The 12,767-nt window shown below is 41.9% G+C and overlaps 1 protein-coding gene across 2 annotated transcripts; it reads right to left on the bottom strand.

Annotated features, from left to right (window-relative positions):
- Nucleotides 1-5,689: 5,689 nt before the first annotated feature.
- LOC124004066 (opioid growth factor receptor-like) lies at nucleotides 5,690-11,371 on the bottom strand. Of its 2 annotated transcripts, none has more exons than XM_046312834.1 (6): nucleotides 10,899-11,371; nucleotides 9,410-9,470; nucleotides 7,721-7,799; nucleotides 7,544-7,610; nucleotides 7,238-7,386; nucleotides 5,690-6,852 (listed from the first exon to the last, which is right to left on the bottom strand). In XM_046312834.1, exons 4-6 carry the CDS (start codon nucleotides 7,583-7,585, stop codon nucleotides 6,603-6,605), a joined length of 441 nt encoding a protein of 146 aa, XP_046168790.1. In that variant the 5' UTR covers nucleotides 7,586-7,610; nucleotides 7,721-7,799; nucleotides 9,410-9,470; nucleotides 10,899-11,371; the 3' UTR covers nucleotides 5,690-6,602. The 2 variants fall into 2 exon arrangements, with proteins under 2 accessions (XP_046168790.1, XP_046168789.1); XM_046312833.1 differs by having other exon boundaries at nucleotides 7,769-7,799.
- Between the last annotated feature and the right edge of the window lie 1,396 nt (nucleotides 11,372-12,767).

The raw sequence follows: 12,767 nt of genomic DNA, 5'->3' as shown, positions 1-12,767 counted from the left end.
GCTCTTTCCCACCTGGACAAAAGGAACACCTATGTGAGAATGCTATTCATTTGACTGCAGCTCAGCGTTCAACACCATAGTGCCCTCAAAGCTCATCAATAAGTTAAGGACCCTGGGGCTAAACACCTGCCTCTGCAACTGGATCCTGGACTTCCTGACGGGCCGCCCTCAGGTGGTAAGAGTAGGTAACAACACTTCAGCCAAGCTGATCCTCAACACAGGGGCCCCTCAGGGGTGCATGCTCAGTCCCCTCCTGTACTCCCTGTTCACTCATGACTGCACGGCCAGGCATCATTAAGTTTTCTGATGACACAACAGTGGTAGGCCTGATACCAGGACAGCCTCTCCCTCAACGTGACCAAGACAAAGGAGATGATTGTGGACTACAGCAAAAAGAGGACCGAGCACACCCCCCCATTCTCATTGACGGGGCTGCAGTGGAGCAGGTTGAGAGCTTCAAGTTCCTTGGTGTCCACATCACCAACAAACTAACATGGTTCAAGCACACCAAGACAGTCGTGAAGAGAGCACAACAAAACCTATTCCCCCTCAGGAGACTGAAAATATTTGACATGAGATCTTAGAAAGGTACTACAGCTGTACCATTGAGAGCATCCTGACTGGTTGCATCACTGCCTGGTATGGCAACTGCTCGGCCTCTGACCGCAAGGCACTACAGAGGGTAGTGTGTACGGCCCAGTACATCGCTGGGGCCAGGCTTCCTGCCATCCAGGACCACTATACCAGGCGGTGTCAGAGGAAGGTCCTAAAACTTGTCAAAGACTCCAGCCACCCTAGTCATAGACTGTTCTCTCTGCTACCGCACAGCAAGCAGTACCGGAGCGCCAAGTCTAGGTCCAAGAGGCTTCTAAACAGATTCTACCCCCAAGCCATAAGACTCCTGAACATCTAATCAAATGGCTACACATACTATTTGCATTTTATACTGCTGTTGTTATCATCTATGCTTAGTCCCTTTAATAACTCTACCTACATTACCTCAAATAACCGGAGACCCAGCACATTGACTCTGTACCGGTACCCCCCTGTATATCGTCTCGCTATTGTTATTTTACTGCTGCTCTTGAATTACTTGTTACTTTTATTTCTTATTCTTATCCATCTTTTTAAACTGCATTGTTGGTGAGTTAGATAGCTAGATAATGTGAGCCTACTGGGCTACATCTAGGCTTATTGAACTTCAACCGTCTCAGGCCAGTGGTACAACATATTCATTTATGGTTAGATAAGAATTGCCCTCATAGTCATTGGCCTGTACAGATAATTAAGTCAAAACCACAAGTCCAAATCCCCATCTCCATCCATGGTTTAGGAAAGGGACGATTTAACTGGCTAGCTACTGCAGGACATCAACACAAGCTGTCCATAAACAGACACGTTTTTCTGAAAATGACTTTTTGCTTAGGAAGTGATTTGATTGGTCTGAAGCCAAATCCAAACTGGCCTCCCTTGAGGGGCGTTTCGCTGTGCCAGGACAACCCACAGATGAGTTCAGCTCAATGCTGATTGGCTAATTATTTTAGGGACGCCAAATTCTTGTTGTTGTAATAACAAGGCTATATATGGGGTACCGGTACCGAGTCAATGTGGGGGCACTACACCACCGTATGCCTCATAAAATATTGTAAACTGCCCAGGTTTCAAACAATTATGGAACAGGAAAAATATAGCGATGCTAATAATAGGTCTAACCGTTTTCTGGTAGAAAGGCTTTTCCAAAAACCTTTTTATTTAAATATTAACTAGCTACAAAGTAGCCTAGAATTATGATTATTTGTATCAATCCAGTGGCCATTTGTTTTGAAATCTCCATCTCATGTGCACTACAGAAACCTATGGATAACCTCCTGTCAGCCTAATTACTCATGCTAGTGCGGCACAGAGAGATGAGAGATAAATTATTATATCATTTTTATTGGTCAAATATTTTGGAACGCCTGGCTTCCCTTGGCATACATGAATACAACCTACTGATGCACACAGGATGGTAGATCTCCAGGAAGAGGGTTAGGTATAGCACTGTTGTAACCTATGTAAGTACTAGCTCGTATTCATTGGTGCGGACCATAGCAAAATTCCCTTTTGCAATGGAAAACTAGGTAGTCCCTTGCAGTTTCAGTCCATTTTCATTCTGTTTGGTGCCTAATGAATACGACCCTGTACTGTCTCCAGCCAAGTCCCAGGCTTTTGTGGGCACACTGCCTCACGATGGCTCATTTGCACTTTTATAGTTTCAGTTTTGTCTTCATGTGTAGAGAGCAGTCTTGTGCATTGACCGTTGACCAATGGTCGACTCAAAGAATAATGTGAAGGACTGGTCGTGGTCTCCCATCTCATTTGGCTGTAGTGGCTTTCCATTCGAATAAAAAATGTAACCTGTATTTAACTAGGCAAGTCAGTTAAGAACAAATTCTTATTCACAATGACGGCCTCCACTGGCCAAACCCGGACAACGCTGGGCCAATTGTGCGGCGCCCTATGGGACTCCTAATCACGGCATGTTGTGATACAGCCTGGATTCAAACCAGGGTGTATCACAACACATGACAGGTGCCTGTCTAATGTTTTTCTGGCTTTTTCTGAAATAAATATTTGACACACATGGTCTGGAAAATTCTCAATAACTTTAACAGAGAAGTCAGATATTTTGGAAGCTTGTGCAGCAAAGCTTTGTAAACAAAAAATAAGAAATGTAGTGAATTTAGAAAGGTCCAGCCAACCTTCTGATAAAGGATGCAGTAATAAGTATTCAAACCTGTCACATGATAAAGTGAAGTGCACTATGGTACACTGCATCCAAAGGTTTTAGAGTAGAGACTGATGAATAAATGTAACCATAATCAAGAGCTGGCAGGAAAGTTTAATGTACAATTGCTTCCTTGATAGGTCTATAAATATGGCAGCACAATGATTCCTATGATCTAAACAATTTAACACATAATTGAAGACAAGTGTAGCTGCTGAAACGTTGCTCAGTAAACTTTTGAAATGTCCACAAAACAAATACACTACACAAGGTTGGATCTTTTTGTGTCTGTAAAATGAATTACGTGAGAAATGTCGATGGAAATGCTTTTATGTGTGCAAATATTGATATCAATTATGATGAACTTCACAGGGTGATGAAATTGCAAGATCCTACAGCTTGATCCTCCTTTCAAAATATTGAAAATATATTCTGGTGACATGTTAAACGATGGTTGGCTGCCACCTGACAAATAATCTCGCTCCTTTGTCCATAATAATAATCTCATCATAATATATACCATTTAGCAGACGCTTTTATCCAAAGCGACTTACAGTCATGTGTGCATACATTCTACGTATGGGTGGTGCCGGGGATCGAACCCACTACCCTGGCGTTACAAGTGCCATGCTCTACCAACTGAGCTACAGAAGGACCATCATGTAGGCTATATGTGCGCTCTAGTCACTAAGGCGCAGATAGCACTGTTGGCTAGAGCGCACGTTCCAATATCAGACTATATAAATCAAACATCAGTAGAGTTGAAATTGTGAGGGAAACTAATTTACATTTTTTTTTAAAATATTTGGTGCATGGGAATTTAAACACAAAATGTATTTTTTATGTGCAGTACGTCATCACGCACAACCTTTTATCTGCAACAAGTCAATTTGACGGAAACACATATCTGGTGGGAAAATGGGAATATTGTTTTTATGCAGATTTGAGAATACTGGCATGAAAATCTGCACATATTGTTTTTATGCAGATGAGAATACTGGCATGAAAATCTGCACATATTGTTTTAATGCAGATTTGAGAATACTGGCATGAAAATCTGCACATATTGTTTTTATGCAGATTTGAGAATACTGGCATGAAAATCTGCACATATTGTTTTTATACAGATTTGAGAATACTGGCATGAAAATCTGCACATATTGTTTTTATGCAGATTGAGAATACTGGCATGAAAATCTGCACATATTGTTTTTATGCAGAATTGAGAATACTGGCATGAAAATCTGCACATATTGTTTTTATGCAGATTTGAGAATACTGGCATGAACATCTTCACATATTGTTTTTATCCAGATTTGAGAATACTCACATGAAAATTTGTCACCAATTGGATGGAAACCTAGCTACTGTTTTTCTTTTGTGGACAACTTTTCACTGTAGTAAATTAATCACACTGTGACTTTCACTTTCAGCATCATAACTGTATGCAAATAGATGTTATTGGGAATTAAGGATTTGAAGGTACAATGCTCTTGTAGTTGAAAGTTCTGAACATCTTTGTAGTCATTTTGCCACTTCATATTTTATGATTTGTCACATTTGAAAAAACTGATTTTGAGGTAATTTAAATTCAACTGAGTTTATGATACCATGTCATTTATATATTACGTATACTTTTCTTCTGTCTAAGCATCACATGCAAGTAACACCTTCCTTGGTACATAAATATGAATGTATTTTTAAAAAAGTAGAGGAATAATAAGCCATATATCTGGAATGGATATTGTGAGAATTTTAAACACATTGATTGCTATAGTATGAAGTCATTGGAAACAGTATGTGATTGTATGTTCAGCAGTAAAGCACTGATTGGTTGTCTCTATCAGGTTGGGGTCAATTCCATTGTAATTCCAGTTAATATTATTCAGAAGTAAACCAAATTCCAATTCCAAATCCAAATTTTCCTCATTTATAAGCCTTGAAAATAATTGGAATTTCAGTGTACTTCTCGAGTTGACTGGAATTAAAATGGAATTGACACCAACCCTGGTATCTATAGTATTGCTAATTGCAGTTGACAATTGTCATTGAAACATAAAAGAAAATAAGTAAATTCACATTTATTTTCTTGTCACGCCTTCTCCTGCTCAAAAGCACCAGGCTCCCCAGCATTACTCACTCCTGCCACCATCAGTACGCACACCTGCCTTCCCAGTCACACGCATCAGCAATTATTGGACTCACCTGGACTCAATCACCTGGGTCATTACCTCCCCTATATCTGTCTGTTCCCAAGCTTTGTTGCCTGCTTCAGGATTCATGTTTGTTTGTCTTTGTATACCAGGTTCTGACGCTGTCTCTGTCCTGTTTGATGTCTGTTCCATATTAAATGTTCTACTCCCCGTACCTGCTTCTCTACTCCAGCGCGGGTCCTACAGAATCCTGAAGACATCATATGAAGCATCGGGGAGTGCTGGCTTTCCGGTTGGTGGTGACGTTGGGTCCGGGGGCCGCCGCTGATGGAATCGGGGGTGCCTAAGTCAGCTCGTCGGGCTTCCACGCCCTAGCTGGCTCGAGAGGTTTTCTTGTCCTGATTGGCTCAGGAGGCGCCCATCCCACGTCAGTCCTCAGCTGGTTCGCCGGGCTCCCACGCCCCCAGCCGGTTCGCCGGGCTCCCACGCCCCCAGCCGGTTCGCCGGGCTCCCACGCCCCCAGCCGGTTCGCCGGGCTCCCACGCCCCCAGCCGGTTCGCCGGGCTCCCACGCCCCCAGCCGGTTCGCCGGGCTCCCACTCCCCCGCCGGTTCGCCGGGCTCCCACTCCCCCGCCGGTTCGCCGGGCTCCCACTCCCCCGCCGGTTCGCCGGGCTCCCACTCCCCCGCCGGTTCGCCGGGCTCCCACTCCCCCGCCGGTTCGCCGGGCTCCCACTCCCCCGCCGGTTCGCCGGGCTCCCACTCCCCCGCCGGTTCGCCGGGCCGGGCTCCCACTCCCCCGCCGGTTCATGTCATACTTGTTATTTCTCCCTTCATTAGTGCAGGGCATGGGTGAATACTCGAATCAATATTCACATTATCTCAAACACTCAATCTTTCCCTGGAGTAAATGTTCCTTTGCTAGGCATGGCAGTTTCTCTTCAGGTTTCTTACTCAATTAACTTTCACTGGACATACTAATATTGTCCTCTGAAACCTCTCTGCTTGATTCACTCTCTTCTTGCTTTTCTGCAGCTCCCTTATTGTTTCTATCATCATCTTTATTAGTCTTTGCCTCTGAAGCTCTTCTAAGTTTAAGGTTATGCTCTGTTTGCTTATTTCTAGCTCGCTTTCTCCGATCATCGGTAATTGTCTCTGAAACTACACCACTAGGTCCACATTCGGATTGCTTAATTATTAGCTATTATTTTCAGAGAATCAGTAGTGGGGCGCTAGAGTAGGTGGATAGTTAAAGAGCTCCCGTTACCAAAAACTCCATAACTGGACTGAGCAGAATCCTTTTGCATAATTGGTCAACACTCAGAGGATGAATCAGCACTGGTGTTTTGATTCCTTCCACTAGTAGTCGTTGAGGCCTGACTGGTACCTTTGTTTCTCTAAGTGTAACTAGTCGCTAGACCACGCAAGCTATCATGAGTTATGGATACCCGTGTCAACCACACATTGTTTGGCGTCCCCAATCGCACTAAGTCACTAACATAATTTCCCATTACACTCCTATCCGTTGGCTTACCCTTGTTAACATAGTGAGACAAACTAATGACTGGTAGTGTTGTCATCACTGTCATCTGAGTATATGCCATTCTGTTTCGGATCTGGTTTCAGATCAATTGGGTTCTTATTATGTGGGAATGTCCCTTCCCTAAATGTACTCTTGATCTTCTTAGGGCACGACAAACTGATGTTTGACCTCATAGAGCTTATAAGCATACTCAACTAATTCCTTGCGTTGTTGCTGAACAATGACAGCGGAAATGAAGTAGTTGAGCACGCTCTCCTTCACATTGTACAGGTTGCCTTTCACAATAGTTTCCTCCAGGAAGAAGCGGACGAGTGGGGCCTGGTAGTTGGGGAACCCCAGAATGCCCAGGCACTTCAGGATGCGGGTGATGCGCAGGTTGTTGTGTGTGTGTCTACCATGCACAAAAACACAAGGCCAACAAAAATACAAGGGTATTGTTAACCTCAGCACTGTTATTCACAGAAGGTTCATTTTAAAACTGAAATTGTAGTATTTAAAAAAAGGTATTATTTTTTTTAACCTTCATTTAACTAGCCAAGTCAGTTAAGAACAAATTCTTATTTACAATGACGGCCTACCCCGGCCAAACGCGGACGACGCTGGGCCAATTGTGCGCCGCCCTATGGCCCTACTCCAAATCACGGCCGGATGTGATTCAGCCTGGATTCAAACCTGGGACTGTAGTGACACCTCTTGCACTGAGATGCAGTGCCTTAGACTGCTACAATGATTAGAAAATAATAACAGTTAAATGACCAAATAAAGAACTTGCTAACCTGTCCATGTTGTAAAATCTGTAACGCCAGTTATTAGCACGTCGTACTTCCCCTGTTGAGTCATTTGACAGCTGGATGCCGTAGAAGTCCAGCATGAGCTGGTACGACTTGACCAGCCTCTTCTTTGCAGTTTCATCTTCAAGAAAAGCCTGAGAAGAAGCGGATTGTCAGTCAGGACAATAATGGACACAATATATTTTCATTCATTTCTATGCCCCCAGTCAATAGATAAGACTTATTTAAATGTAGAGAACACTTTCTTTCCTCAAAGAAACTACTATATTTTTTGCCTATGCAACAAAGTACCTCAATTTCCTTCTTGGTGATTTCTTTGGCTTGATAATTCATTCCTCGTTCTTTAAGAGGGAACAACCTAAATCAAATGTTTGTTTAAAAAATATCTATATTTTAAAGAAAATACGTGAATTATTACAAATTATTAAAAAATAATTAAAAGCCCATATAAATGTTAAGGAAACTGACCATTGTATGTATGAGTGAACTCTTTCCAGTTTTTAATATTTCCCATACCAGTTATTGTGAAAGTCCTCAATGTAGATACCTTATAAGAGAAAAGGTTGCAGTTACAAATGCCCATGAATTGGAGTCTTGTCAAATCTACACGACATTCAATAAACAGTATACAGTGCATCCAGAAAGTATTCAGACCCCTTGACTTTTTTACAGCCCTATTCTAGAATTGATTCAATTGTTTTTTCCCCTCAATCTACACACAATACTAATCATTACCAAAGCGAAAACAGGATTTTAGAAATGTATGCTAATACAATTAATGCTTTATACAATTAAAATAACGTAAATATTACATTTACATAAGCATTCAGACCCTTTACTCAGTACTTTGTTGAAGCACCTTTGGCAGCGGTTACAGCCAAGAGTCTTCTTGGGTATGACGCTACAAGCTTGGCACAACTGTATTTGAGGAGTTTCTCCCATTGTTCTCTACAGATCCTCTCAAGCTCTGTCAGGTTGGATGGGGATCGTTAGCCGTACAGCTATTTTCAGTTCTCTCCAGAGATGTTTGATCGGGTTCAAGTCCGGACTCTGGCTGGCCACTCAACGACATTCAGAGACTTGTCCCGAAGCCACTCCTGCATTGTCTTGGCTGTGTGCTTACGGTCATTGTCCTGTTGGAAGGTAAACCTTCACCCCAGTCTGAGGTCCAGAGCGCTCTCGAGCAGGTTTTCATCTCTGTACTTTGCTCCATTCATCTTTCCCTCAATCCTGACTGACTAGTCTCCCAGTCCCTGCCGCCGAAAAACATCCCCACAGCATGATGCTGCCACCACCATGATTCCCCGTAGGGATGGTGCCAGGTTTCCTCCAGAAGTGACGCTTGGCATTCAGGCCAAAGAGTTCAATCTTGGTTTCATCAGACCAAAGAATCTTGTTTCTCATGGTATGAGACTCTTTCGGTGCCTTTTTGGCAAACTCCAAGCAGGCTGTCATGTGCCTTTTACTCAGTAGTGGTTTCCGTCTGGCCATTCTACCATAAAGGCCTGATTGGTGGAGTGCTGCAGAGATGGTTGTCCTTCTGGAAGGTTCTCCCATCTCCACAGAGGAACTCTAAAGCTCTGTTAGAGTTCACCTCGCTGACCAAGGCCCTTCTCCCTCAATTGCTCAGTTTGGCCGGGCGGCCAGCTCTAGGAAGAGTCTTGGTGGTTTCAAACTTCTTCCATTTAAAAATGATGAAGGGCACTGTGTTCTTGGGGACCTTCAATGCTGCAGACATTTTTTTCGTACCCTTCCAGAGATCTGTACCTCAACACAATCCTGTCTCGAAGCTATACGGTCAATGCCTTCAACCTCATGGCTTGGTTTTTGCTCAGACATGCACTGTCAACTGTGGGGCCTTATATAGACAGGTATGTGCCTTTCCAAATCATGTCCAATCATTTGAATTTACCACAGGTGGACTCCAATCAAGTCGTAGAAACATCTCAAGGATGATCAATGGAAACAGGATGCACCTGAGCTCAATTTCAAGTCTCATAGCAAAGGGTCTGACTACTTATGTAAATAAGGTATTTCTGTTTTCGCTTTGTCATTATGGGGTACTGTGTATATATTTCAGAGGATGTATATTTATTTAACCCATTTTAGAATATGATTGTAACCTAAAAAGTCAAGGGGTCTGACACTGTAGATTACCATCAGGGGAGGAGGCCCTCTGTCCAAGGTAGAACTGTAAATTAGGCATACGCCTATCATCCTGAAAAGAAGATGCAATTCAAATTCAGAATAGGGAAATTTCTTAGTCAGATGCCTGAATTTCAACAGTACAGGATTCATATCAGAGATTTTGTGAAGAGAATGAGGACTTTGCATATCCCTTGCTGCATTTCTGAAATTGTTAAACCTGTATGACTGAAAACACATTTTCTGAACTCACTCCATGAGTTGAGAAAATGGCAGATACTGGAAATACCTGACCTGAACAATACTGCTAGGCCCACGAGTCTGAGCTCCATATGTAAAGGGAACTGTTTGGAAGGGAACTGGAAGGGAACTGTTTCACTAGCTTCATAGGCTGGATACCATTCTACCACTGACATAATCTTACTCTACCAGACTTTATGAGCCATATCCAATAATGCCCTACATTAATATGAAGGTATGAAATATAGGCTATAATCAGTATTCCTGCCCATCAACTCAATACAACTCCTCAACATGTGACATCCAATGACGCCAAACAAACGCAACGTTTACTAAATGGCATCTAATAATAGTTCAATCTTGATGAATGTCCCTCAATAAACCTGTTTATAAACATAGTAGTATATAAGAAATGAGAACATACTGACTCGTTGCCTTGTTGACCGAATGGTGTACTGAGTAAATACAAAAAAGGAACATTCTTAATGGGGCAATCAGCAGTAGAGACAACAGCAAAGCGCTCTCCCCACCCTGTTTCGGTAAAGAGCTGAGGGATGGGGAGGGAGAAATGTAACCACTTTCAAATTCAAAGACAGAGCTATGGATGAGCTGACCATCCATTATATCAACATTACAGTTGTAACCAGGTGTGTTTACATCTACTTTGTTTACAAATATTGGAGTAAAACAAGCTTATATTTTGAGGTTCTGGTTGGGTACGACAGTTGAACTAAGCTCACAAATCATTTATAAGTTATATTCTTCAAGAATCAATGGGTACATATCAATATCATATTAATTTATAAGTACAAATATGAATGTAGCAACTGCTGCTAGCCCCTTCAAGCAATGTGAAGTGGAGCAAAATGACAGTATTGAAACATAATGATACATATGTATAACAATGCTATACAGACTTGGGGCTATGAGAGGGTACAAGAGGTGGAGCCTTGGATCAAGCATTTCATATAGGCCTAATTCAATAAACACACACAGATCTTCAACATCACCGAAAACCAATGATCCTAAACTCCAATTTAGAGCCTAATTAGCCTCATCATGTCATTATGGTTATTTACATTTAACAAATATTTCATATGTAAATGTTTCTTTGGAATATTACATTTATTTATTCCCAGCTGTATTTTATGGTGGAACCTAGGCCTACTGTATCATCATCATTCTCTGAAACTTTACAAACTCATCAGCTGAGACCACATGCACCAACGTATCGTCAGGGCCAAGGGGCCTGAATACTTACATTGTTGGTTCTCTTACGACTTGTTTCTTCACTTGTTGGATCCTCCCATGTTGAGTCGTACTCGCAGTAGTACTCGCTGGTGTCCTAGATGAGTTCTGGATGATCAGGAGGACAATTTGGGATGATCAATCTCCAGGCATGTATGGGGAGTATAATTAAACGCCAGAAGGCGCGTTTAAGCAGAGTAGAGCAATAGAATCCGTTTAGCCATAACCAAAACCGTTCAATCCTGGGACACATCCTACATTTTCATCTCAGCTCAGCAAACAATTTGACTATCGCTGGCAGCGTTCTCCCTGTTTGAATAGCCATAGACATAGAATGGATTATATTCTATGGGAATAGCCCTAGCCAGGCGCACACCATGGTGTAATAAAATAATATGCTATTAAAAACGTTACAAATGTTAACAGTCGTTAAGATGAATGAAATCAAGACGAGTTGAGCATGCCACCACGATATCTTGCATTCGGCGAATATCTGTACACTTTTCAGTTTCGTTTTTTACATCATGTGTGCCACCAGCTTTTAAAACACGTCATATAAGCACCAGCCAATCCAGCACACGGAGTTATTTAGCAGGCATTGGAGACAGTAGGCTGAAGTGACCATAATCGAAATAATAATTTATTGGTTTTGTTTTTTCCTCATTAATCTTATGATTAGGCTTTTTTTTGTGGGCTTTTATGGTTGGCAATAGGTCAATAACTGTAGGATAGAGTGACATTATGCACCTGCTATGGGCCTATGATCTCTTGCTCTCTACTGTGTGTCCTTTAAAAAATATAAAATGACAATCAATTAGAATTTGAGTCTGTCAACAAATTCACTCACACACGATTAGCTAATTTCTTAAACCAATATGAACTGGAGATTACATGAAGCTCTATGCCAAAATAACATTGATTGCAATGAAAATACTGAAACAGAATTAATTCTGTAAAATGTGGATACATACCATTAGTGTCATGCCCTGGTCATTATATTTTGTGTTTTTGGTATATGTTTGGGTAAGCCAGGGTGTGACATGGGTTTATATGTTGTGTTTTCGTATTGGGGTTTGTAGTAATTGGGATTGTGTATGATTAGGGGTGTGTCTAGTTAGGCTTGGCTGCCTGAGGCGATTCTCAATTGGAGTCAGCTGCTTATCGTTGTCTCTGATTGGGAACCGTATTTAGGCAGCCTGAGTTCGCGTTGTATTTTGTGGGTGTTTGTACCTGTCTCTGTGTAGTAGTCACCAGATAGGCTGTAATTAGTTTCACTCATTTGTTGTTTTCGTATTATCAGTTACTTCATGTACCGCGGCATTCTTCATTAAAGTCATGAATAACCTACACGCTGCATTTCGGTCTGACTCTTCATTCTACAGACGAATGATGTTACAATCAGAGATTGGACCACCCCAGTGGCGATTTTGGCATGTAAATCTTGGTAGGGCAAAAAATAAATGAATGTGCAAATCCACAACACAACATTAAACAATACATGAATTGCACTATAATGGAGACAAACAGTGCCCACAAACTGTTAGGGCCTACACAAAGCTGTCTGGCAGCGAAACAGTTAATTCAGCCTCATTTACTGCCTTTTAAAAAAACATAGCTGATATGGTGACATTTGAGATGTACAACTATGGCATAAGTGGACGACAAGCGGATAAGAGGCAATCCGTAATTTCGATTAGGACATCAATGAGCGAGCTAGGACGGATGTTTTCAATATAACTTTTTGTTCAGCACTTTTGAAATGTACAGCGACAGAATTCAGAACATGGGCCGTTCTTACAGTGTTCTCCCTGTACACCAAGTCAGAACTGTAGATAAAGGGGGCATATAAGCAGACAATGAAAGCTCTTACAATATTCAATGA

This window comes from Oncorhynchus gorbuscha, linkage group LG18 (assembly GCF_021184085.1).
Source record: "Oncorhynchus gorbuscha isolate QuinsamMale2020 ecotype Even-year linkage group LG18, OgorEven_v1.0, whole genome shotgun sequence".
Lineage (NCBI taxonomy): Eukaryota > Metazoa > Chordata > Actinopteri > Salmoniformes > Salmonidae > Oncorhynchus > Oncorhynchus gorbuscha.
The sequence above is the reverse complement of the archived record's forward strand: the minus strand, read 5'-3'. Positions and strand labels throughout refer to the sequence as shown.

Bases quoted from the DNA above. Each gene is read 5' to 3' on its own strand.
- LOC124004066 (XM_046312833.1), bottom strand. From the start codon at position 9,458: ATGCCTAATTTACAGTTCTACCTTGGACAGAGGGCCTCCTCCCCTGAT. The intron at 7,800-9,409 runs GTAATCTACAGT...TTCTCTTATAAG, and splicing joins GAGGGCCTCCTCCCCTGATG to GTATCTACATTGAGGACTTT. The intron at 6,853-7,237 runs GTTAGCAAGTTC...TGTGCATGGTAG, and splicing joins AGATTTTACAACATGGACAG to ACACACACACAACAACCTGC.